The sequence below is a fragment of the Ovis canadensis genome, chromosome 1, assembly GCF_042477335.2.
Source record: "Ovis canadensis isolate MfBH-ARS-UI-01 breed Bighorn chromosome 1, ARS-UI_OviCan_v2, whole genome shotgun sequence".
In the NCBI taxonomy this organism is placed as follows: Eukaryota; Metazoa; Chordata; class Mammalia; order Artiodactyla; family Bovidae; genus Ovis; species Ovis canadensis.
The window spans coordinates 39,530,199-39,557,277 of record NC_091245.1 but is presented as its reverse complement, the minus strand read 5'-3'; the positions used below and the strand labels follow the sequence as shown (position 1 = coordinate 39,557,277).

At 36.3% G+C, this 27,079-nt stretch overlaps 2 protein-coding genes across 14 annotated transcripts in view; one reads left to right on the top strand and one right to left on the bottom strand.

The window, feature by feature from the left end:
* The window catches only part of ALG6 (ALG6 alpha-1,3-glucosyltransferase), a 148,264-nt gene that overhangs the window by 29,979 nt on the left and 91,206 nt on the right, over positions 1–27,079 (bottom strand). For 2 of the 4 annotated variants that reach the window (XM_069593462.1, XM_069593441.1), the window contains 3 exons: positions 14,095–14,291; positions 10,818–10,874; positions 9,754–10,357 (listed from right to left, as the gene is read on the bottom strand). In XM_069593462.1, coding sequence (XP_069449563.1) covers positions 10,856–10,874; positions 14,095–14,291 — 216 coding nt within the window. In that variant the 3' untranslated portion in view covers positions 9,754–10,357; positions 10,818–10,855. Of the gene's footprint in view, positions 1–9,753; positions 10,358–10,817; positions 10,875–14,094; positions 14,292–27,079 lie in introns of those variants that run through there. The other 2 variants (XM_069593482.1, XM_069593451.1) reach the window with 1 other exon arrangement.
* Positions 1–27,079, top strand: part of ITGB3BP (integrin subunit beta 3 binding protein) — a 91,533-nt gene that overhangs the window by 49,241 nt on the left and 15,213 nt on the right. For 6 of the 10 annotated variants that reach the window (XR_011257645.1, XR_011257650.1, XM_069593517.1 and 3 more), the window contains 4 exons: positions 1,068–1,134; positions 17,281–17,359; positions 17,737–17,830; positions 18,261–18,320. Coding sequence is in view for 7 of the 10 variants with exons in the window: in XM_069593517.1 (XP_069449618.1) it covers positions 1,068–1,134; positions 17,281–17,359; positions 17,737–17,830; positions 18,261–18,320 (300 nt within the window). In the remaining 3 variants the exon portion in view is untranslated. The remainder of the gene's footprint in view (positions 1–1,067; positions 1,135–17,280; positions 17,360–17,736; positions 17,831–18,260; positions 18,321–27,079) is intronic. The other 4 variants (XR_011257647.1, XM_069593532.1, XM_069593541.1 and 1 more) reach the window with 1 other exon arrangement.

Below are 27,079 nucleotides of genomic sequence, written 5' to 3'. Positions count from 1 at the left end.
TCATTAGTAGTAAAGAGTTTGGATTATTCATTCATTTGCTTCTTTATTCATTCAGTAAAAGGCCTGTATATGTTAAGCACTGAGAATCTCTAACTATGCTAATGTGTCCTCAAGTATGAGGACTAAGTCAGTATGCACTTTTAAATTGAAGTTTAAAAGTTGATTTACAATATTGTGACTTACAGCATAGTGATTCAGTATTTTTGCAGATTATATTCCATTGCAATTTATTAGAAGATAATAGGTATCATTCCCTATGCTATACAGTGTATCTCACTGTCTTATATATAATTGTCTGTGTCTGTTCATCCTAAACCACTAATTTGTCCCTCCCCTTTTTGCTTTCCCCTTTGGTAACCACAAGTTTGTTTTGTCTGTGAGTCTGTTTCAGTTTTATATAGACATTCATTTATTATCTTTTAAATTCCACTTATAAATGACACCATGCAGTATTTGAAATATCTTCAAAGGCACTAAAGGTATTTCCAAGAGTTTACTAAATCATTTAGCATTTAAGCAGTCAGGTACTTTTGTCCCTAAAATTGTATTTGATTTACTGTGCTATCATGAGGAGCTCACTATTTTCTAGATATTAGTATCAACAATTCCTTGTTGTTAACTGTGAGACAAAAAAATAGGAGTTAAATAATATAAACTGGAAACTTTAATAATTTTTATTAAAATATTTGATGAAAGCATCCTTTATCAAGTAAAGTTTATATTATCTAGTTGGGTTTATCTAGTTTTTCTTTTTAATATACTAGGCCCCAATAGAAATTTTATTCAAAAGATTTCTTCTGTATAATATAATCATGAATAAAAAATTAGAGTGGAAAAAAATAAATAATTAAGAATGGGAAATAAAAAAAGAAACAAAGTATCTATTGCAAAGTTCTTCACAATATTGCAAAAATTTTCTCATACCAAATTTCAGGATACTTTGTCATTAACTACTCTTCTTTCATTTGTCCACTCTTTTATTTTTTATTTAAAATTTGGTGATCTAAATTCTATTTAAAGTTTGACAGTTTTGCTTTAACTTTATGTTCCTTTTATTGCACACATAGGAAAGAGGGAAAACTTGATTCACCTCAGAATAAACAAAAGAATGGAATCTACTGTGCAAGACAATGAGTAAGTTTGTTTTTGCTGAAATAATATACATGTGTCTTAAAAAGGTCATATTTGTTAAAGTGATGTTTTAAGATTAATCATTTATTTTGAGAAATGAATGGTTTTTAGAAATGTTTATAGTTTATAGAAATGAATAAAAAGTTTGTAGAACTATTTTTTTCTTAGAGAAGTAACATACTTTATGATATGTTTTAACAGGGTTCATATGATGGTGATATGCATGCATGCATGCTAAGTCGCTTCAGTCGTGTCTGGCTCTGCGACTCTATGGACAGCAGCCCATCAGGCTTCTCTGTCCATAGGATTCTCTAGGCAAGAATACTGGAGTGGGTTGCCGTTTCCGTCTCCAATGATGGTGATATATGATACCTTAATTTTAATACCCATTTAGCCCAGTTCCCCCCGTCTATGCTTAAGAAACTAGCTTAGGGTAAAACTGAGGGAAACACCCTCTTTGGATGGAGAAGTAATATATTAATTTACAACATGAGACCATAAGCCCCCAATGGGTAGCTACCTCGTTTTCCTCATCTTTACCCATCCTTCACATTGTATGGCACAAAGAAGATACAGCTGGAAAAGTAATGGATGGATAGAGAAGTAATATTTTAGAACATAATGTCTAACAAATAACTGGTTCAGGAGCTAGGAACATAGTGAAGCCAGCAGAGTAAGGAATCTAGAGGAACCCAGAAGGCTTATTGGCCATCAGTCAACAATTTTCATATTGGCCTGTCAATAGTGCCTTGAATGAAATCGTTCTGTGTAGAAAGCTACTCCCTGTGTATTCTGGAAAGAATATCTATATCTATCCACTAAGGAAAAATTGAAAATTTTTGAAAAATTGAGATAGGCAGAACAGGGAGTTGAATTTTCATAGTAATTCATGTGTTCAGCTCATTTACTTTTCCAGCTGTATCTTCTTTGTGCCATACAATGTGATGGATGGGTAAAGATGAGGAAAATGAAGTATCTACCCATTGGGGGCTTATGGACTCATGTTGTAAATTACTATACCTTCCCTAACTTAGAAGTGGGTTATAGGTTATGTTTCAAAATGTTATTTATTTATTTAAATTGAAGTACAGTTGATTTATAGTCTTGTATTAGTTTCAGATGTACAGCACAGTGATTTAGTTTTTTATATGTGTGTGTGTATTCTTTTCAGATTCTTTTCCATTATAGGTTGTTAAAAGATATTGAATATAGTTCCCTATGCTATACAGTAGGTCCTTGTTGTTTATCTGTTTTATATATAGTAGTATGTATCTGTTAATCCTAAACTGCTTATTTATCCCTGCCTTCCTCCCCCACTTTTTCCTTGATAACCATAGGTTTATTTTCTATGTGAATGTGTTTTCTGTTCTGTAAATAAGTTCGTGTCATTTTTTTAAATTCCACATATAAGTGATATCATATGACATTTGTATTTCTCTGACTTAACTTCAGTTAGTATCTCTAGGTCCATCCAATTTAAAGGGCATTCTTTCATTCTTTTTATGGCTGACTGATATTCCATTGGGTTTTACCACATGTTGTTTATCCATTCATCTGTCAGTGGACACTTAGCTTGCTTCCATGTCTTGGCTCTTGTAAATAGCTGTAAATGCTGCTATGAACATTGGGGTGCATGCATCTTTTTGAAATAGAGTCCTTTCCAGATATATGCACAGGAGTGGGATTGCTGAATGATATGGTAACTCTATTTTTAGTTGGGTGCCTCCATACTGTTTTCCATAGTGGCTACACCAGTTTACGTTCCCGCCAACAGTGTAGGAGGGTTCCCTTTTCTCCACACCCTCTCCAGCACTGTTATTTGTAGACTTTTTGATGATGATCATTCTGAGCAATGTAAGATGATATGCACTGTAGTTTTGATTTGCAGTTCTCTAATTAGCAATGTTAAATGCCTTTTCATGTGCCTGTTGGCCATCTGTATGTCTTCTTTGGAGAAATGTCTATGTAGGTCTTCTGCCCAGTTTTTGATTGAGTTGTTTGTTTTTTTGTTAGCGACTTGTATGAGTTGTTTCTATAATTTGGAAATTAAGCTCGTTGGTTCCCTCATTTGCAAATGTTTTCTCCTAGTCTGTAGGTTGTCTTCTCATTTCATTTATGGTTTCCTTTCCAGTGCAAAAATGTATAATTTTAATTATAGCACATTTGTTTATTTTTGCTTTTATTTCTGTTGCTCTAGGAGACAGATCCAAAAAAAATATTGCTGTGATTTATGTCGAAGAGTCCTCTAAGAATTTTATAGTATTGAATCTTATATTTAGGCCTTTAATACATTTTATTTTTGTATATGGTATTAGATAATGTTCTAGTTTCATTTTTTTACATGTAGCTGTTCAGTTTTCCCAGCACCACTCATTAAAGAGTATATATTTGTCTTCTTTATTGTAGATTAATTGACCATAACTGCATGGGTTTATTTCTTGGCTTTCTATCTTTTTCCATTGATTTATGTGTCTGTTTTTGTTCCAGTACTTTACTGTTTTGATGAGTGTAGCTTTGTAGTATAGTCAGTGTGAAAGTGAAGGTGCTCAGTCGTGTCCAACTCTTTATGACCCCGTGGACTGTAGCCTACCAGGCTTCTCAGTCCGTGGGATTCTCCAGGCAAGCATACTGGAGTGGGGTGCCATTTTCTTCTCCATAGCTTTGTAGTATAGTACTGACTATACATATAGTCAGTATGTATAGTATTAATCAGTGGTAGTCAGGGAGTCTAATTCCTCCAGCTCTATTCTTTCTTAAAATTGCTTTGGCTATTCAGGGTCTTTTGTGTTTCCATACAAATTTTTAAAATTATTTGTTATAGTTCTGCAAAAAATGCTATTGGTAATTTGATACAGATTACATTGAATCTGTAGATTGCCTTGGGTAAGTACAGTCATTTTGACAATATCAATTCTTCCAGTCCAGAAACATAGTATGTCTTTCTGTCTGTTTATGTTGTCTTCAGTTTCTTTGAATTCAGCATCTTATAATTTTTAAAGTAAATCTTTAGGTAGGTTTATTCCTACGTATTTTATTCTTCTTGATATGATGGTAGATGGGATTATTTCTTTAATTTCTCTGTCTTTTGTTGTTAGTACATAGAAATGCAACTGATTTCTGTATTTTAAGTTTGTATCCTGCAGCTTTACCAACTCCTTGATGAGCTCTAGTAGCTTTCTTGGGGTGTCTTTAGGATTTTTTGTATACAGTATCATGTCATCTGCAAACACTGACAGTTTTATTCATTTCCAGTTTGGATTCCTTTTATTTCTTTTTCTTCTCCAATTGCTGTGACTAGAACTTCCAAAACTATGTTGAATAAAAGTGGCAAGGGTGTGTAGTTACTGATCTTACAGGAAATGCTTTCAGCTTTTCACTATTGAGTATGATATTAGCTGTGGATTTGTCATATATAGTCTTTATTATGTTGAGATATGTTCCCTCTGTGCCAACTTTCTAGAGAGTTTTTATCATAAATGGATGTTGAATTTCATCAAAACCTTTTCCTGCATCTATTGAAATAAATGAAATTTATTATTCATTTTGTTAATGTGGTATATCACCTTGATTTGCTGGCACTGAAAAATCTTTGCATCTCTGGGATAAATCCCATTTGATTATGAGGTATGTGTTTTAATGTATTGTTGTATTCAGTTTGCTCATATTTTGTTGAGGATTTTTTCACATACAGTCAACACTGGTATTGGCCTGTCATTTTCTTTTTGTGTGATATCTTTGTCTTGTTTTGGTATCAAGGTCATGATGGCTTCACAGAATGAGTTTGGGAGTGTTCCTTCCTCTGCAGGTTTTTTTAAATAGTTTCAGAAGAACAGGCTTTAAATGTTTGGTAGAATTCACCTGTGAAACCATCCCGTCCTAGACTTTTGGTTTTAGGCAGTTTTTAAATTACTAATTCAATTTCCGTACTTATGATTGGTCTGTTCATATTTTCTATCTCTTTCTGGTTCAGTCATGGGTCTGAATAATTTTTAAACCATTTGAATGAATCTTAGAATGCATTTTCCATACAAATTGTGTTGTAATTTGTGGTTAAGACCTCATTTCAGGCTACAAGTCTATTTTTTTCATAATGTAGGTAATGTACAGTATTAATCAGTGGTAGTCTGGGTAAAAAAAAAAAATACGGAGAATGCCACATAGAGTATAATAGGGACAAAAATAAGAGTTTATCAAAGAGGTCTCCTAGTTTGACATCTGTATATATCACCTGTACCTCTTTATCTTTTTATAGCTGCTTTCCCTAGTCATACTCCCCCCAGTCCAAATATTTTTATCTGCTCTATCCCACAAATAGTTTTGTTATAAATTACTACTACTCCTTCCTTTAACCAAACTTCTAGCTTCCTTGGTAAAACCAATTTCAGCTAGATATTAAGATAAAACCATTATTTTTTAACTCACTTAATATATTTTAAAATAGACAATAGATGTACATAATAGAAACTTAAATTGTCCAAAAGGATATATAGAAATCAAGTGGCAAGCAATGATTTTTGAATCACATATATTCTTGTTTCTGCTGCTGCTAAGTGACTTCAGTCGTGTCCAACTCTGTGCGACCCCATAGACAGCAGCCCACCAGGCTCCCCCGTCCCTGGGATTCTCCAGGCAAGAACACTGGAGTGGGTTGTCATTTCCTTCTCCAGTGCATGAAAGTGAAAAGTGAAAGTGAAGCTGCTCAGTCGTGTCTGACCCTTAGTGACCCCATGGACTGCAGCCTACCAGGCTCCTCAGTCCATGGGATTTTCCAGGCAAGAGTACTGGAGTGGGTTGCCATTGCCTTCTCCAGCAAACTACTAGAGATCATCAATGAATTCAGTAAAATTGCTGGATATAAAATTAATACACAGAAAGCTTTCATTTCCATACACTAACAATGAAAGATCCAAAAGAGAAGTTAAAGAAGCAGTTCTGTTTACCATTGCATCAAAAATAATGAAATACCTTGGAATATACCACCTACAGAGACAAAAGACCTATACTCCAAAAACTGTAAGACACTGATGAAAGAAATCAAAGATGACACAAACAGATGGAAATATATACCATATTCTTGAATTGGAAGAACTGATATTGTCAAAATGACTATACCACCCAAGGCAACCTACAGATTCAGTGTGATTCCTATCAAATTACCAATGTATTTTTCATAATTAGAACAAAAAAGTCTTAACAGTTTGTGTGGAGACACAAAAGGTCCAGAATAACCAAAGCAATCTTGAGAAAGGGAGCCTGATGCATCCAGCTCCGTTTTTCTGACTTCAGACTATACTCAAAGCTTCAGTCATCAAAACAGTATGGTACTAAAACAAAAACAGAAATATACATCAATAGAATAGGATAGAAAGCCTAGAAATAAACCCTCACACCTAAGATCAATTAATCTACAACAAAGAAGGCAAGACTATGTAATGAAAGACAGTCTCTTCAATAAATGGTGCTATAAAGACTACACAGCAACATGTAAAAAGATGAAATTAGAACATTGTTTAACATCATAAAAATAACTCAAAATGGATTAGAGACTTAAACGTAAAACTAGATAGTATAAAACTCTTAGAGGAAAACATAGGCAGAACACTCTGACATAAATTGCAGCAGTATCTTTTTCAAGTTGTCTCCTAGAAGAGTGAAAATAAAAACAAAATAAATAACATGAAACCTAATTAAAATTAAAAGCTTTTTCACAGCAAAGAAAATCATAAACAAAATGGAAAGACCATCCAAAAAATGAGCAGATGACCTATATAGACATTTCTCCAAAGAAGACATACAGACTACACAGAGGCACATGAAAATATATCAGTAATTATTAGAGAAATGCAAATCAAAACTACAATGAGATGTCACCTCACACCAGTCAGAATGTTCATTATGAAAAAAAAATCTATACAATAGAAACAATAAATGCTGGAGAGCGTTGGAGAAAAGGGAGCCTCCTTCTTCACAATTGCTAGGAATGTAGATTGGTACAGTCACTATAGAGAACAGCATGGAGGTTCCTTAAAAAACTAAAAGTAGAGCTACCATGTGATCCAGCAGTCCCACTCCTGGGGATGTATTCAGAGAAAAACATGGTTTGAAAGGAGGCATGTACCCCAGTGCTCATTGTAGCACTGTTTACGATAGCCAGGACATGGAAGCAACCTAAATATCCATTGACAGATTAATGGATAAAGATGTGGTACATGTACACAATGGAATACTCCTCAGCCATTAAAAATATTGAAGTAATGCCACTTGCACCAATATGGATGGACATGGAGATTATCATACTAAGGAAGTCAGAGAAAGACAAATATGGTGTTGTGCGGAAAGTAAAAAAAAAAAATACACAAATGAACTTATTTATAGAACAGAAACAGACTCACAAACTTAAGAGAATGTAGTTATGGCTATGAGAGGGGAAATGAGGAAGGGAGGGATAGATTGAACTTTGAGAGTATATAGTGTTAGTAGAGTATATAAGGGAGAAATCTGATTATTAGAATTTAATTTCAAAATGGAAGAAGTGGAGATTGGCTTAAATCATTGTTTTGAGCAGTAGTTTGTGGTGGAGAGAATATTCTTTAAGTAAAAGGAGAGTTAAGCAGAGTGAATAAAACAAATAGGTAGGAAATCCAGAATTACACATTAGAAAGACATGTGTGTAGCAGAAGGTTAGGGGACTGGGAAAATTAGCTTTTTTTAAAAAAAAAAAAAAGTTTTTCCAGCTTAACTGATGTATAACTGAAAAATAAAATATGTATATTTAAAGTGTATAATGTGATATGTATTCATTAAAGTAATTATGACAGTTTGGTTAGTTAACACATCTCATGTTGTTACCTTTTTCTCTTGGTGAGAATGTTTAAGATGTACTCTCTTTATCAATTTGAAGTATCACTCACTGTCTCCAGCCAGCACTCTTAGTCGCTCAGTTGTGTCCTACTACTTGTGACCCCATGGACTATAGCCTGCTAGGCTCCTCTGTCCATGGAATTCTCCAGGCAAGAATACTGGAGTGGGTTGCCATTTCCTTCTCTAAGGGATCTTCTCAACCCAGGGGTCGAATCCGAGCCTCCTGCATTACAGGCAGATTCTTTACTATCTGAGCCACCAAAGTATAGAATGTAGTATTAATAACCATAGCTACCATGGTATGCATGAAATCCCCAGAACTGATTCATCTTACATATGAAGGATTGTACCTTTTGACCAGCATCTCCCTGTTTCCCCCACCCAGCTTTCTCAGTGAGATAACAAACTAATGAACTTTAAAGTCTGTACAGGAGACAGGGATCAAGACGATCCCGATAGGAAAGAAATGCAAAAAAGCAAAATGGCTGTCTGAGGAGGCCTTACAAATAGCTGTGAAAAGAAGAGAGGCGAAAAGCAAAGGAGAAAAGGAAAGATATAAGCATCTGAATACAGAGTTCCAAAGAATAGCAAGGAGAGATAAGAAAGCCTTTCTCAGCGATCAGTGCAAAGAAATAGAGGAAAACAACAGAATGGGAAAGACTAGAGATCTCTTTAAGAAAATTAGAGATACCAAGGGAACATTTCATGCAAAGATGGGCTTGATAAAGGATAGAAATGGTATGGACCTAACAGAAGCAGAAGATATTAAGAAGAGGTGGCAAGAATACACAGAAGAACTGTACAAAAAAGATTTCATGACCCAGATAATCACAATGGTGTGATCACTCACCTAGAGCCAGACATCCTGGAATGTGAAGTCAAGTGGGCCTTAGAAAGCATCACAACAAACAAAGCTAGTGGAGGTGAAGGAATTCCAGTGGAACTGTTTCAAATCCTGAAAGATGATGCTGTGAAAGTGCTGCACTCAATATGCCAACAAATGTGGAAAACTCAGCAGTGGCCACAGGACTGGAAAAGGTAAGTTTTCATTCCAGTCCCAAAGAAAGGCAATGCCAAAGAATGATCAAACTACCGCACAATTGCACTCATCTTGCACGGTAATAAGATAATGCTCAAAATTCTCCAGGCCAGGCTTCAGCAATATGTGAACCGTGAACTTCCAGATGTTCAAGCTGGTTTTAGAAAAGGCACAGGAACAAGAGATCAAATTGCCAACATCCACTGGATCATGGAAAAAGCAAGAGAGTTCCAGAAAAACATCTGTTTCTGCTTTATTGACTATGCCAAAGCCTTTGACTGTGTGGATCACAACAAACTGTGGAAGACTCTGAAAGAGATGGGAATACCAGACCACCTGACCTGCCTCTTGAGAAACCTATATGCAGGCCAGGAAGCAACAGTTAGAACTGGACATGGAACAACAGACTGGTTCCAAATCGGGAAAGGAGTATGTCAAGGATGTATATTGTCACCCTGCTTGTTTAACTTATATGCAGAGGACATCATGAGAAATGCTGGGCTGGAAGAAGCACAAGCTGGAATCAAGATTGCCAGGAGAAATATCAATAACCTCAGATATGCAGATGACACCACCCTTATGGCAGAAAGTGAAGAGGAACTAAAAAGCCTCTTGTTGAAAGAGGAGAGTGAAAAAGTTGGCTTAAAGCTCAACATTCAGAAAAAGAAGATCATGGCATCTGGTCCCATCACTTCATGGCAAATAGATGGGGAAACAGTGGAAACAGTGTCAGACTTTATTTTGGGGGGCTCCAAAATCACTGCAGATGGTGGTTGCAGCCATGAAATTAAAAGACGCTTACTCCTTGGAAGGAAAGTTATGACCAACATAGATAGCATATTCAAAAGCAGGGATATTACTTTGCCAACAAAGGTCCATCTAGTCAAGGCTATGGTTTCTCCAGTGGTAATGTATGGATGTGAAAGTTGGACTGTGAAGAAAGCTGAGCACCAAAGAATTGATGCTTTTGAACTGTGGTGTTGGAGAAGACTCTTGAGAGTCCCTTGGACTGCAAGGAGATCCAACCTGTCCATCCTAAGGGAGATCAATCCTGGCTGTTCGTTGGAAGGACTGATGCTGAAGCTGAAACTCCAGTACTTTGGCCACCTCACGCGAAGAACTGACTCATTGGAAAAGACCCTGATGCTGGAAGGGATTGGGGGCAGGAGGAGAAGGGGACGACAGAGGATGAGATGGTTGGATGGCATCACCAACTCGATGGACATGAGTTTAGGTAAACTCTGGGAGCTGGTGGACAGGGAGGCCTGGTGTGCTGTGATTCATGGGGTCGCAAAGAGTCGGACACGACTGAGCGACTGAACTGAACTGAAAAAGAACAATAAAATGAAAGATAAGCATATTTCACTTGGATCTAGGAATGAATGTTCACTGGACTAGGTCTTTTATATTTTATCCATTGTTCCATCAAGTACTATCTACCATACTACAGACTCCATGCTAGGTAACTTGGTTTATAGCATACACAAGGTAAATACTGTCCTTGCCTTCGTGGAACTTATAACCTAATGAGGAAGAAAGGTGCCAAATGGAAGTTACAGAAAAGGGTAAATCAGTATCTTTACAGGCCATTATGGCTTTTAGAGGTTTCACATCTTATTCCACTACATCCACATTGCCTGCACAGTCAGTATAGTAGGCACCATGGGTTGCATGCCAGGGAATCTTAAAGAAATGGATGACCTCCCTTCCACATTTGTGATGGCATAGCAGCAGCTCAGTTAATGCTTGCTAATCACCTGTATCATCAATTTTCAGTTCGACTCACCAATTTAAGGATAACTTCTTGTACTTTTAGTTCTTCCCTCAGAATATATTTGAGGACCTTTATGGAGAAAAGGAAAACAACGAAGTTAAATTTGAAGTTAAGAATGGAAAATAATTGAAAGTAGTCAAGATAGGGAAAAAAGCAGAATTGGAGCAGAATGATACTCTTAAAAGTTACGTATCACTTGCTTGAGACTGAAGAAATCACTATGGAAGAAATTTAAAGAATAATTAATGGATACATCTTGCCATGTATTTTATATGAGCAAAGCATCTAATTTCAGTTGTTCTTCAGAATAATAAGACTTTCTCTTTGGGGAAAATGAGAAAACAATTTTACAGTGAGACTTTTCTAGGCATATTGGAAAATACCTCAAAAATCCTGAATTTGGGGCATGTGGCTTTCTCAAGAGAAAAATGGATATTCATAGTGAACATACCATAAGAATCTGCTCTGAGGAAAGGCAGTCTGGCAAAAAATGTCAAAACTTGAACAACTTTCTCTTCTGCCAGACCAACTGGATCATAGTTTCTTTTTAAACACAGAGTACTGCTGATGCTGCTGCTAAGTCGCTTCAGTCGTGTCCGACTCTGTGACTCCATAGACAGCAGCCCACCAGGCTCCCCCGTCCCTGGGATTCTCCAGGCAAGAACACTGGAGTGGGTTGTCATTTCCTTCTTCAATGCATGAAAGTGAAAAGTGAAAGTGAAGTCGCTCAGTCGTGTCCGACTCTTCGCGACCCCATGGACCACAGCCTACCAGGCTCCTCTGTCCATGGGATTTTCCAGGTAAGAATACTGGAGTGGGGTGCCATTGCAGACCCTTTAAAAATACTAGTTGCTAAAAAAAGATGTTGCTGAATTTTTACTCTGCTGAAACAAAAAGAGATTCATTCAAGGAAGACCGAGATTTCATATTTCTGAAGTTGTACAACAGTGGAATTTGGCCGTAATATAGGATCTGATCAAGTTTTGTAAGGATATCATGAAACAGGCATCAGTCACTGGATATCTGGATGCAGTACCCATCAACATCTGCATAGTTTGCAGTGGTCATTATAAGATGAAGGGTTTGACCCAGTTTAGTCCAGCCAGAGGCAAATCTTTGAAGAAAGGAATAGTGTTTTATAAAATATGATGGCACCCACTGATGACACTTTCATTTACCAACTTGAAATAAGGGGCAACAATAACTTGGAAACCTTTTAACAGAAATGTATTCTGTAGACAGGCATAAAAGACTATTGGTTTTCAAAAACAACTAAATTAGTGAAGGGACATAGAGATAATATTAAAGCAAACAATAATGCTGTCTTAGGACAGCAAAGTATAGTTGAAACCATCTTTTGAAAATATAGAAAATGCTATCCCTGGCAGTAAAAATTCAGCTTCCAGCACATGAGATTAAATATAAATATTGCCATTTTGTCTAGGATGAAGACAGTGGCAACCATTCTTCTCTCAAAAGCTGTCAGCAAGTTGTTTATCTCCAAAGATTATGACGTCTTGTCCACTGAGTCAGAAGATGTAGAAATGGAGAACACACTTCCTGAATTTCTCAAAATGTAGCAGTTGGATAACAGTTTAAAAGCCATTCCATGAATTTGCTTACCATCGAGATGAGGAAAAGAATTAATTTCACCTAGCGAGAAGTATAATGAGGAGGAGAGGAAAGGAAATTAAAAATGACGAGAGTGATGGAATGTCCACTCCTCCAATTGGTCCTGCAGTGCAGGCAAGTTTAGGCATGTGAAAGATATCTTGATACTTGGGGAACTGATCCTCAGTCCAAAAACTCCAAGGCTGTTGAACAGGTTGCTTAGCTGCTGGATAACTGTCTTAACTTAGGAGAAAGATTCACTAATAGCTTCATTGGGTATGCTTACATGCCGCAACTCTTGGGGGTGTCATTCACTTCTCGCTCTTTCCTGAACAGAGCTCTTTGGAGTCATTAGGGATGGCAACACTGCAGGACTCAGCCCTTCCCACACAACTCCCTGGGGGTAGACAGGGGACAGCATCAGTTCCTTAAAGAATGGTAAGACAGTGTGAAGAGGCTCTGCCACTCCAATCCTCCCAGGAAAAGGATGCAAGCAAAGGAGCCCCTAGGACTCCTTCTCATAGCAAAGGAGCTTAATTGCCTCAGCTATGTATTTCTGAGGTACTTAGTGGGCTTAGGAATAATGTAGGGGAAGCTGGAGGTTCCCAGCCTTGAGTGGGAGTCACTGAAGTCCTCTTGCTGCTTCAGGCTTTTGGAGCTTTATTGGAGGAGCCAGAATTCCTTTATGATAGTCTCTCCCATATGGAGGTAGTCTGTCTCATATGGAGGGAGTGTCTCTCATATGGAGGCTATAGTGGTAAGCAGCTGGGACCTCAGACAGACAACTTCTAATTTAAAATGCGTAATAATGAAGGAAATTTTTAAGGAAAAAAATATCACTTGGAGTTCCACTATGTTCACATAATTTTTAGCTTTAGCACATCGCCTTCTTTCCATTCTTTGTTCACATGCTGCTGCTGCTGCTGCTAAGTCGCTTCAGTCGTGTCCGACTCTGTGCGACCCCATAGACGGCAGCCCACCAGGCTCCCCAATCCTTGGGATTCTCCAGGCAAGAACACTGGAGTGGGTTGCCATTTCCTTCTCCAATGCATGAAAGTGAAAAGTGAAAGTGAAGTCGCTCAGTCGTGTCCGACTCTTAGCGACCGCATGGACTGCAGCTTACCAGGCTCCTCCGTCCATGGGATTTTCCAGGCAACAGTACTGGAGTGGGTTGCCATTGCCTTCTCTGTTCACATACTTATATGCATATTTTACTTAGTTGAAGAATCCTGTTCATATTCATTGTGTAAGGACATTTAGTGTCATATTTGTCTTATTTTTATAGCACACACACATGTTAATGGATAACACTGATGTCATTTTGAAAAGCATTTAAATAGAATTTCTAGTTTCTCTCATAAAATTGACAGGACAGATTTGTGCTCTCTGAAATAGTAGTCACTAGCCAGCCACACATGGCTAATGAGCTTTTAAAATGTGACTGTTCTGAAATGCGATATGCTATGAATATAAAGTATACACTGAGTTTTGAAAAAAAAGTATAAAATATCTCATGGATAATATTGATTACATGTTGAAATAGTAATACTTCGGTGGGGGGGATGGGCGGGCCAGGGGAGGAGCGCTGCGCCTAGCGGGGCGGTGGGAAAGGGGCAGAGAGGACAGCTCTGACTCAGAGGGACGGTGGCAGAACTTGTGGGCTATTTGGGAGGCTCACCCTCTGGGAGGAAGGGAAGCGGAGACCGCCGCTGCCGACGAGCGAGGAGACGCCTGGAGGCCGAGGGTCAGGCCGCTGCTACCTCCTCCAGCAGCGGACACCACAGAGATCGCACAGCCGGCAGGCGCACCAGCCACCAACGGCGACCCTTCACGCAGGTGGCAGTGTAGAAACCAAGACAGGAGCTTCCAGAAGTACTTTAAGAAAAATAAGAGTGAACCTCAGTACACAAACACAGGGATCTGAAAAACCACAGTTGAAGAGGGATTTGTTTAGCCCCTGCCAGTGAGGTGTAAGACAAAGTCAGATGCTGTTCTTGAAGAGAATAATATCAAATTGGACATTTACCAGGAGAAAGCAAATTGGGACCTCTGACTTGAAAAGTATAAAGTGAAGACTGAAAGATTGTTTGCTGGAAAGATCCCATGGGTTTGGAGTGGCTTGACAACAGCTGTCAGACACTTAGGAACACATAAATTTGCACTGTGTGGGACTTAGATTCATTATCTGACTCTGTAAACTGGGAAGTAACTAATCATTGCTCAATTTGGCTAAGAAGAATGGGGTCTAATATAAGAAAGGAAAGGAGCAAAGACGAGATTTTATGCCTTTCTGGAATATAGCATTCTCAATATAGAGACATCAGGTGCTTTAAAGATGTGCCCAGGAAGAGCTCTGCTTTGAAAATACTGTATTTTATTTTTGAGGTATAACATGGGACTTCCCAGGTGGCATTAGTCGTAAAGAATCCGCCTGCCAATGCAGGAGACACAAGGGATGCGGGTTTGATCCAGGGTCAGGAAGATTCCCTGGAGTAGGGAAGATTTCCTGGAGTAGGAAATGGCAGCCTACTCCAGTATTCTTGCCTGGAAGATTCTATGGGCAGAGGAGCCTGGCAGGCTACAGTCCATGGGGCCCCAAAGAGTCACACAACTGAGCAACTGAGTACATACATACAATAAAGTGTGTACAGTGCATTAATCTGAAGTGTATTGCTCTATGAACTTTTATATGTGTCTGTGCTCATGGGACTACCACCCAGGTCAAGAATACAACTTTTCCAGTACCCCAAAAGATTTCCTCCTCTTTCTCCTCCTGGTCAGTTTTTATCCTATTTCTAATCTGAAGATAACTACATTATGATTTTGTTTCCACACTGTAGTATTTTTTAAACTCCATCCATTCCTTTTGTTGGTTGTTAAGCTCCATGTAAATAGAGTCATATAGAAGGGACTTGTGTGTGTATGTCTTCTATCACATAACATATGTCTTTGTGGGGGCTACCCCATTAGCTCAGTGGTAAAAAAAAACTGCCTGCAATGCAGGAGATTCAGGAGATGCAGATTTGACCCGTGGGTTGGGAAGATCCCCTGGAGGAGGGCATGGCAACCCACTCCAGTATTCTTTCCTGGAGAATCCCATGGACAGAGGAGCCTGGCGGGCTACAGTCCAGAGGGTCACAAAGAATCGGACATGACTGAGCGACTGAGCGCACACGCACAGTGTCTTTGTGGTTTATCCGTGTTGCTGTGTTAGTTCATTCTAATCAGTTGTATGGATATATACCACAATTTGTTTATCCATTCTCCTGTTGGATCTTTGGATTGTTTCTACTGTGTGACTAATATGAATAAAGCAGATGTGAATATTCTTAAAAAAAAAAAAGAAATGGTAATACTTTGGATATATTGAGTTAAATATATTATGAAAATTATTATTAAATTATTAAAATTAATTTCACCTAATTCTTTTTACTTTCAATGTGGCTATTAGAAAATTTTTTATTATATATATAGCTTGCATTATATTTCTGTTAAACTGCACTGGTATAGATTATCATATACAAACTGTGAGATCTTAAAATATGAAAAGAAACTAAAGTTGCAGCCATAAGGAAATAGTTAAATCATCTTTGGTATATTTACTAGGTCCAATATTGTACAGCTTTTAAAAGTACAGACACATGAATGTGGCCAAACATACCTTTCGTTGTCTTCAAATTTAAAAGAGTGCCCTGGTGTATTTGTCACATTGGAATATATTATGCTAAAAAACTTATTTTTTAATTTAAAAAAAATTACTGGGTAACACTGATTCATAGGCTTCAATTCAGTTCAGTCACTCAGTCGTGTCCGACTCTTTTCGATCCCATGAATCGCAGCATGCCAGGCCTCCCTGTCCATCACCAACTCCCAGAGTTCACTCAAACTCATATGTCCATTGAGTCGGTGATACCATCCAGCCATCTCATCCTCTGTCATCCCCTTCTCCTCCTGCCCCCAATCCCTCCTAGCATCAGGGTCTTTTCCAATGACTCAACTTTTCGCATGAGGTGGCCAGAGTATTGGAGTTTCAGCTTTAGCATCAGTCCTTCCAGTGAACACCCAGGACTGATCTCCTTTAGAATGGACTGGTTGGATCTCCTTGCAGTCCAAGGGACTCTCAAGAGTCTTCTCCAACACCACAGTTCAAAAGCATTAATTTTTCAGCGCTTAGCTTCTTCACAGTTCAACTCTCACATCCATACATGACTACTGCAAAAACCATAGCCTTGATTAGATGGACCTTTGTTGGCAAAGGAATGTCTCTGCTTTTGAATATGCTAATCTAGGTTGGTAATAACTTTCCTTCCAAGGAGTAAATGTCTTTTAATTTCATGGTGCAATCACCATCTGCAGTGATTTTGGAGCCCCCCAAAATTAACTCAGCCACTGTTTCTACTGTTTCCCCATCTATTTGCCATGAAGTGATGGGACCAGATGCCATGATCTTAGTTTTCCGGATGTTGAGCTTTAATCCAACTTTTTCACTCTCCTCTTTCACTTTCAACAAGAGGCTTTCTAGTTCCTCTTCACTTTCTGCCTAGTAAATAAGGTGATGGTGGTGTGTTTGTTCTTTCAAAATGGTATGAAGGAGAAAGGACAAGCCAACTATATATCTCTTCTTTCCCATTGCTCAGTGGTGATGAGAAAGTGAAATGCCAAAGAATAGGATGGTTGGTGGAATATATTGTTTGTAAAGGAGTGAAAGCCAAAAGAGGAGCATTTACATCTTTTACCACTTCGAAAAATGCAAAGAAAATGATAAAAACTGAATATAAAATTTTTTTGAAAGAATTAAAGCTTTGAAAATGACTTGCCGTGTTCAACTGCTTGATTTTACTGAATGTTTTTTTTTCATTCACAGATTAATGATGTTGCTATCTAAAGTTGAAAAATCATCAGAAGAATTCATGGAAATAATGCAAAATTTAAGTAGTATACAGGTTTGCTTTTTTTGGCATATAATTTTTCATACTTCTGTTACCCCATTAGAAAAAGAATAGGAGAATCCAATCCTGGAAAGAGTTTACAGAAGATATATTCATTTCTTACGTGAACATTAATTAACCATAATATTTTAGTAATACCTGACTTCACATTGAAAAGTAAATTTATCATTATGTTTTGTCTTTGTAGTTAGTAGGTTGGTTTTATTCAGATATTTTAGGGCTTTAGTTAACCTACCAGAAAAACTTAAATTTCATTATCACAGAGTTTAAGTTTTTCAGAGAAAGGAAGCAGTGTACTGTATTTTCACTAGAGTTGTCAGTAGTATTATATTTATAGAGAACTTAACTCATTTAAAATGCCTTTCTTTTAGGCTTTGAAGGGCAGTAAAGAGCTTGAAAATCTCATTGGTATCCCCCATACATCATGTGTCTTTAAAAGAGAAATGCAGAAAACAAAAGAACTAAGTAAGAGAAATTTTTGAGTTTTTTTTTTTGTCCCCCCACTCCTAATTTATGAGTTTTTAATGAGTTTCTCTCTATTGCTTATTTGTAAACTTAGAACTGAAAACCACATATCTTTTGCTAGGATGTATTGTTTCAGGGATTCTTCTTGAATGTGAGGGAAAGAGTGTTCCTTGGTAACTCGTATTAGGCTTATTTTATGTAGTTCTCATTCTTTACATAATATATAAGGTATTGCATTTTGTACTATTGCCTGGAAAATCCCATGCACAAAGGAGTCTGGTAGGCTACAGTCCATGGGGTCACAATGAGTCAGACACAATTGAGCGGCTTCACTTTCACTTTCACTTATAAAAATATGTATTTTTTTTTGAAGTTGTTTCTTCCAAATTGAGAAATGATTAATATCCATATTAATTTTTTTTTCCTTTAGTGACTAACGTAATAAAACAAAAACTATTTAAAAAGAAGAATTCAGGACTTCCCAACAAAGGTAAAGAGTTCTTAGTTTATTGTATAAAGAGATCCTTTCATCTCATTTTACCATTTCAACCAATTGTCATGAGCCCTTTTCTAGTTATTCTTTTAAAAGACCACCAGTCTCATATGAAAAACATTATACTGCATTTAGCAGAAGACCATGTCTAGGAAAATTTTTAGGTTAAGAGTTATAGTTATTTCTTCTATTAAAAGTTCTTTTTGAAAATACAGACAGATGGGGCAGTAACGCATTATATATGGCAGATTTTAATGGTGATATAGAAAGATACACAAAATATAAAAAGTTACTTTGTAGGCAGTGTTCTGAGATTTTTAATAACATTTGCCCTACTGTGACCTCTTATACCTCTGAGCATTTCACACTATGGGAAACTAAATTAGGAGACTTTAAGTTCCCATAACACATACACATTCACACCTTAGTAAGCAAAATAATCACAGACTATAAAATATTAAAGCCACTAGACCAACTTGAGAGATCATTTTAACATTACTGACATGAATGCCATTTGGCAATCTCTGCAAACGGAGGGGGGTAGACCTTGAAGTGGGTAGCCATGTCTTAGTCTAACATTTTTGAGTACCAGTGACTTCCCTTTGTTGAGGACTAATAATTACTATATTCTCAACACTAGGATCAGCAGATGTATACAACAACCCTGCAGGACAGCTGTTATTGTCATTATAGATAAGGAACAAAGACACAATAAAATGTTGAGTAGTTTGCCAAAAGATACTGCTGCCTAAGTGTCAGAGCAGGGATTCCAACTGAAAACCAGTCTCACATCAAAAAGTGTGGTCTTTGTATTTTTCTGTGTTGTGTCTTCCTAAAACAAATGAAAGCATCCAGTCATCCCAGCTCTCAGGTTCAAACATAAGACATAACTCAACCAATTTAGTCTGTGTTTAGGATCTTTAACAAAGTTAGCGATGAGTTTGTAGGAGGAAAAGCTGGGATTCCCTGCTGGTCAGTTCCAGAGGCCAACTGGGTCGTGGCAGGGTAGCAGTCATGGAAAAACTCCTCCAAAACTCGTGTGGGAAGATATCTGAACAGGCTTCCTGGGCCCTTCGGTTGGACAGCTACCTCCCATTAGGATCCATAGAATTTAGGTGCATATAAGCAGCTCTTTCCTAGAAAAGGATTGTCATTTCTCTCCAGTGCAGTGTATCTTGATTATAATGTGTAACTAGCTTTCAATGATTTTAATCTCTACTGACTTGACAAGTTTTAGAGGATCATAATGGGAAATTGGAATATTTATTATTTCTCAACTAGAGAAAATCTTTCTTTTATGTATTCAATAGCAATGGTGTAATTTTTTTAAAATCTGTTAATTTCCTAGAGCTAATTAGAATTGGGCTTTACATTAGGCTTTTGCCAACAGTTTTGAAGAATGAGGAAGGGAAAATTATAGAACAAATAGATGAACTGTCACTGCTAATAATTAATGGGAAAAAATTTCTCCAGAGTATTAATTTCCTTCTGTAAATGTGTATTAAGACATTAAAGTTATTTTCACATGTTAAAACAGTCACCTCCTTTCAGTTATCCAATATATAGGAATTCTTTGTATGTTTCTGCATGAATCAGCCTTAAATCTATTTTCTAGTAGTTTAGGCATTAAAACTGACTTGCCCATTACCAGGTTTTCCCTGAGAGCTGAGTATTTCTTCATGCATAGAGGAGATTGTATCACTAAATCATGTTTTAAAGGTTCTGATAAGCATTGGTTATTTGTTGTGGTTTAAATGTAGACTGAGCTAACTAAGCTAATATACATTAAATATATAATATTTATGTAATATAAACTATATGGTAATATATATTATATGTATGAGAATATAGAAGTCATTTTCCATTCTGTTTCTTGGCAAGAGCTACATTGACTCTTAATACTTACTGAGGTATTCAAATCTTCATTAGTTTTTAATCTTATTTTTTATATTAATATTGCCTGGAAAATAGATTGAAGCTTTTTTTTCTAATTTGAATTTGAGGTAAAATTCAAAAGCATTTTACAGAATGCTTTTCCCTATATTTTTCCTCCAGTTCCTAATGTATATAAATTTTTTTAATTTTGGTGGGTTTTTTTTTTTTTTTTTTTTTTTTGGTTAAAGATGATGCATGCCAACACATGCACATTATATGTAAATTTCTTTGCCAATTAACTTTCACCCCCTTCTATTCATACATTCATTTTAACAGGACTTTGTTAGTGTTTTTGACAGTCCAAACTAATATGCTTTACATATTCCTTATTTGGGGATGTAGCCATCAGCTTTTTACAGAAATTTCTCCTTTACTTTTCTTTTACTATGCTATTACCTAGAATTATTTAAATTTTAAAATGTTCTGAGAATCTCCATAATATTAGAAATTATATAGTTAGAAATTACATAATATAAAAATCAACTAATATGTTTTTAATATGTTTTAGATTTGTTATATTAGGTAATTAATGAAAATGAGAGTAAACACATTATTTATTTCACTATCAGAAGAATGTCCTTCAGATTTTTTTCCTTCAGATTCTTGTCAAATTTTCCTAGAATAGTTAAAATAGACAATACCAGGAGAATTCCAGCATTTATTTTGTCATTGTGCCTTTGAATTAATCCTTTAGTTCTATTTATTTTTTTCATTTTACTGCTAATTTGTTTAGCAGCAGTTGTAGTTTTTATTATACTCAGAGAAGTATAATTGTAAAGATAAGACTCTAGTGTTTTAAATCGACATCTGAGACACATTCTAAGGCTTTGTATAACCTATTCCGTGGAAATTTAAAACATCCACATTAACATTAAAAGGTACAATGAGATTTTCATAATTTTCAAAACTGGACCTTGCAAATTAGGGAATGACTTGATAAAGCGTGTGAATAAAGAAGACCTCCTTACGGAATAAAGATTTCTTAAACAAAAGAAGGCTTCTTTCTTTTTTCAGTTACTTAGGAAGTAAGCCTGTCTTCACTCCTTAATAATATTGGCTTTATGGACTATTAGAAAAATAATAAAATGAAAGGTTTTTTTCTGTTATATTTGGATGTGAATTTTCAAAATTATTTTTAATTTGTTATGCTGAAGATTTAAAACATATGACCATTCAATGGGTTGATACAGAAGGACTGTCACATTATCATCACATGAGAAGGCATGAAATTTATTTACTTTACATGGTCAACCTCTGCATAAAACAACTTGTTACAAATATTCCTGAGACAATAGGTGGCATTATATGGTACTGAGTATTTTCATTTTTTCTGGAGATACTAAAAAATACCATCATTGTTTGTCCATGACTAGTACTTCCAGTAAACAAAATGTTTTTTAAAAGAATGTAAGCAAATTGTAGAGCATTTGCCAAGATATGAAATCTAGACACTTAGCTTCAGTCCAAAACATATTTTATCTGTTTTGAGAATAATTGTGTAGGTTGAAATATGCATATTTTAAAAGAAATGTAACCATCTGAACTTTATATTGTTCAAAAAAGATGATTGTTTCAGCTGTCTGTAACACTAAATATTTTAAAATTTCTAGCTCTGGCCTTAAAAAGAAAAAAATGTAACTATAAATGTTCTGATTTTCTTTAAATTACTGTCTTCTTACATTGTAAAATTCATTTTGGTTATAGGATTTTTGAGGTTTTCAAATTCTTGATCCAAAGGACAAATTTTAAACTTCTTGTTTAAGACTATACAAATAGTTTGATATTGCCTTTTCATTCTAACCACCCACTGAAGTATTTTTTAACTTAAAAATATGTTGTTCTTTCCCCCACTCAGTCTTGAAAAAGTATTCATCATATCAGCTAAATACTTTTACTTCTAGAAAACTGCTTCCATTTTATTTTTTTCTGTTATAGCTTAACATGAAGCAGTGTCTTTTTTCAGACAAATACTCCAGTATTAAAAACACAGGTTTGAAGTTTAGACATGAATTTTAGAAGAAACAACAAAAATTCCACTATGCTTTTAACATTCTTAGTTTATTTAGAGCTAAAAAGTAGAGATGTTAATTTTGGTAACACAAATACACATTAATGTACAACTGCAGTCCTCAGCTCTTTATACGAATTCAGTTATCACTTCTGTATGTGGGTCATGCCTTTTCCTCTTATTACTGTTAATTCTTGTGCTTTACACTGTTCATCACTGTTTGGGGCTATATTTCAACTGCTTACTTGAGATGTGTCTAGGATTTAGGGAAACACAAACTGGTTTATTATTTTCCAAAGCTTTTTAAATAATTTCTCCTATGATTTAATTTTTTTATACATTACTAAAAGTATGGTGCTTTTATCTTTTAAATAATCAGTTAAACTTTTACACCGTAGATTTTAACTCACTTAATAGCAATTATGTGTTTAAGAGGTGTAAATAACTTGCTATCAGACGTTACAAATATCCAGGTGCTCTGTATGTGCTGATGACAACAAAATTGAAACGGAAGACTGTAATAATTCTGACTGGTTTTCTCTGCAGAAGATATTGATTATTTGTGTGTGGTGAGAGATTTGGAAAATTCAATTAAAGGAGTTGTGCAAAGGTTTCATAAATTTTCCTTCTACAGCGTGTACACAGACATTGTTGCGTATTAAATCAATGCAGCACTTCACAATATATTTTCTTTGAAACATAAAAATAAATAACATTTAAACAGTTCTGCTTACTACAGAAACAAATTTTATTTTCTGTGAAGCATTTAGTCATGTGCTATCACTGACTCATACACATTTGCCAGCTGTAACAAATTTTATAGACATTTTCTCCAGAGACATATCTCACATACTATGAATTTTTAAATGAGCAAATGGTGAAGAAGGGATGTCAGCAATATAAAAATTGATCAGTTAAAAGATAAAAGCATAAGTAAAGAGATTTGTATGGTAGTCTTAATAGGTTTTATTAAATAAAAATACTATAAAAAGACAGTAATGAACAGACCGAAGACTAACTGTTCTTGAGGTGGAGAAAAATTATTCTGGCACATTTAGTAGAAATTGGCTTTATGTCACCTGACAGATGAACATTTTTTTTTCCACTTTAACTCTTAGAGTAGTTAGAAAAGCTCCTCAGAGTGTTAGATAAATTCTCTAAGTGGTTTATGTATTTTAAACAACCTCTACATAATCATAAAGCAGATATTTATAGTGTTATATAATTAATTGTATAGTTAAAAGCAGGACTTTGGCAATCAGTAAATAGTAGATGGTTTTTTTCCTCTACCTCAGACTTCACATAGGAAGAAAGGGTCTTTTTCCTTCACACTCTTTATACCATATGGTTTAGCCCTCTGGAATCTCTCTTTCAGGACTCCAGGCTTCTCTGTGACCTCCCTTTCTACCTGGACTACACTTTCTTCCTTCTCTGTCTAGCAAACTCTTGATCATTCCTTAAGGTCAGCCTTCAACATCACATTCTTTGAAACTCTCCCCAGATAACCTAGGTAAAAAATAAATTGCTTCATCTTCTAGTTTTCTACAGCATTTGTCTGAATGTTTATAAATGTACCATGTTGTAGTGTATTGTAATTGTCTGGTTACACGGCTCTCTCTGGACTTCTCTCCTCGGCAGACAGACAAAGTCTTATCTCTGTACCGTAGTATTGAACCTGGATGGAAGGTCCACAATACATGTTCAATGAATGAACAAAAATGAATGGCCACTCTAAGAATTTTTTTAAAGGAATTATCTAGATATTTTCAAATAGATATAAATGGCTATTTCCTTACATGCCTCATTTATTTAATATTTATTGAATGCCTACTAGGAGCCAGGCACTATTCTAGCATTGTGGATACACTAATTAATGAGACAGACATAGTCCTGCTCTCAGGATTATAGAATCTAGTATAAAAGATGAGTAATTATAATAAAACATAACCACACATTATAATAATGAGTTTCTTGGTAGTTTTCATCCTAAATTTTTAAATGTACATTCTGAAATAGAATCAGGCAAATCTGTAGGATGTTAAAACAAGAATTTATAGCCCCAAAGCTTTTATTTATAATGTAAAATAAAACTTTATGTTTAGGCTCTGTATTTTAATTTCATTTTGATTCAGCATTTATTCTGCATCATATACTATGACAACTTATTTTACACTGTTTTCTGGAAATAATCTTTTTTCTTTCATATAGAATTATATGATCTTGACAGCTGTGAATTCCTTAAAACCATTTTAAACTTAGGTAGTTTCACCTTTATAATTAAGGTTACCCTTGATATGTTTCACTGTTTTTCTTTCAGTTCAAAACATTTTAATTGTATTATCAAATTTGGTATTGTCTGTAAAGAAAATAGGGACATGAGCTTTGATGCATTAATTAAAATTATATTTAATCTAGTCTTATAAATAATAGGAAAAAATCTGACAAGATCTATGAGTTAGAGGCCAATTGAAAGAGAACACTACTGAGCTTGCCAGGCTAGCTTTCAAAGAGGGCATATTTTTAGTGAGTATAAAGAAGGCCCTTAATTGAGTAAAAATAGGTAACTTAACAGTGACAAGGTAGGTTATAGTTTCTGTAGGGCACATCAGACCAAACAAGATATAACAAGTCAGTGGATTTGGAAATGTGCTGAGTTGATTAAGTGAATAATTGCATATTAATTAGTGTGCTAATTAATTGCCCACTACACAGTAGTAGTCAGTGAATGTCCGGTTTCATAATTGGTCAAAGGTTTTAGATTCTATTATGTATACAATATATATACAAATACACAATCATTCACTGTAAGGTTAAGTGTTTTATAAAATTTCTGACCCACGGAAATCCATCAAACTATTGGATGGTGATCATAAATACACATTTCATACATATATATTCACAGTTCTACATTTGGCAGATGAATATACACATTTAATATAGGACAGTCTCATTAATGAATGATATTGGGGAATGTTAAGAATACTGAGAATAGCTTTGTGTTCATGGATTCTAGTAAAGATTTTGTTAGGGGTGTTTTTCTGAGTCTTTAATTTGAGTAGTACTTTCAAAAGACTTGAAAGAATTATGGTTAACCTACAGAGAAATAACAGTTGAATGCATTTGACTACCTTGTAGACATTTCCCTGGATTTTTAAAATTCTTATTTATTTATGTATGCTGCACCGGGTCTACATTGCTGCGCCCAGGTTTTCTCTAGTTGCAGCGAGGGGGGCCTGCTCTCTAGTTGTGCTGTGTGGGCTTCTCACTGTGGTTGGAAGATGGGCTCTAGGTACACAGGCTCAGTAGTCGTGATGCATGGGCTTAGTTGCCCCACAGCATGTGGGATCTTTCTGGACCAGGGAATGAGCCTGTGTCCCCTGCATTGGCTTGTGGATTCTTAACCATTGGCCCACCAGGAAAGTCCTCCCTAGGTTCTTTCGATATTGTTTTCTGTCACCTTGGACTCTTTCTTCATGACCTCATCCATTCCTTGGCTTTTGTTCTCACCTTTGTGTATATGGTTTCCAAATCTATTTGTCACCTTCCTTCTGAGCTATAAACAATCTCAGCTGCTATACATTATTCCCCAAATATACTGACTTCACCCTCCCCCCTCCAATATTGTCCCTCATTGTACCTTTTTAGGGATTACATTCATCCGGTGATAGAGCTGAAAACTACAATTCTGTCTCTCTTTTTGTCCCCACATCCAAACTGATACCAAGTTGTATCACTTCCCAGAACATTACTTCTCCTTTCCATGTACACTACACTGGTTTATTCCTTCATTAGCTCTCATCCAGCTTACTTGCATCCTCATTGTAACCTGCCTCTGTGCTCTTTGTTCTTGTTTCCCTACAGCCTGTCCTGCTACTGAACGAATTATGATTTCAAAAGTATCACTCCACCATATTTGTCGTAAAATCCAAATTTATACCATTGTTTAGAACTCTCCCTGATCTGACCACAGCTTTCTAATTTGTGTGTCTCAAGTTACTCCAGATTATTTGCCATTCATTCCTGAACACATTCCTTAGAACATCCCTTTCTCATTTCCTTACTTTTGTTCTTGTCTCCCCTGCTTGACATACCTTTTCCCCCAATCATCAAAATTTTACTAATCTTTCAAAACCTGCTTATGAGTTTCCTTACACTAGGCTTCTGTAGATCCTTCTCTTCTGTGTTCTTCTTTTATGGATTTGTCACAGCTGCCCAACTGGTATAACTAAGAGGATATTAAACTTCCTGACCTTGTCCTATGCCCTAGAAACCTCTGATAGTCGTGATACCCCTAACACCACTGTGTGACCAAATTCCCTGTCTACACATCAGCTTCTGCCCTATTACACCTCAGTAATTATTCCTCCTGACCAATTTTGTTCAGTGAGCATAAGCACCCCATATTAATTCACTCTGAAAGCCTTTAAAAAGTGAAGCCTTTATAAAAACAATGTTAGAATAAGGGAGGAGAAGGCAATGGCAACCCACTCCAGTACTCTTGCCTGGAAAATCCCATCGACGGAGGAGCCTGGAAGGCTGCAGTCCATGGGATTGCTGAGGGTCGGACACGACTGAGGGACTTCAGTTTCACTTTTCACTTTCATGCATTGGAGAAGGAAATGGCAACCCACTCCAGTGTTCTTGCCTGGAGAATCCCAGGGACGGGGGAGCCTGGTGGGCTGCCGTCTATGGGGTTGCACAGAGTTGGACACGACTGACGTGACTTAGCAGCAGCAGAATAAGGGAGACAGCAACCCGTAGGCCATAGACAGTATGAAGATCAGCAAAGTGTTAGTTTTTCACATGTCGATTC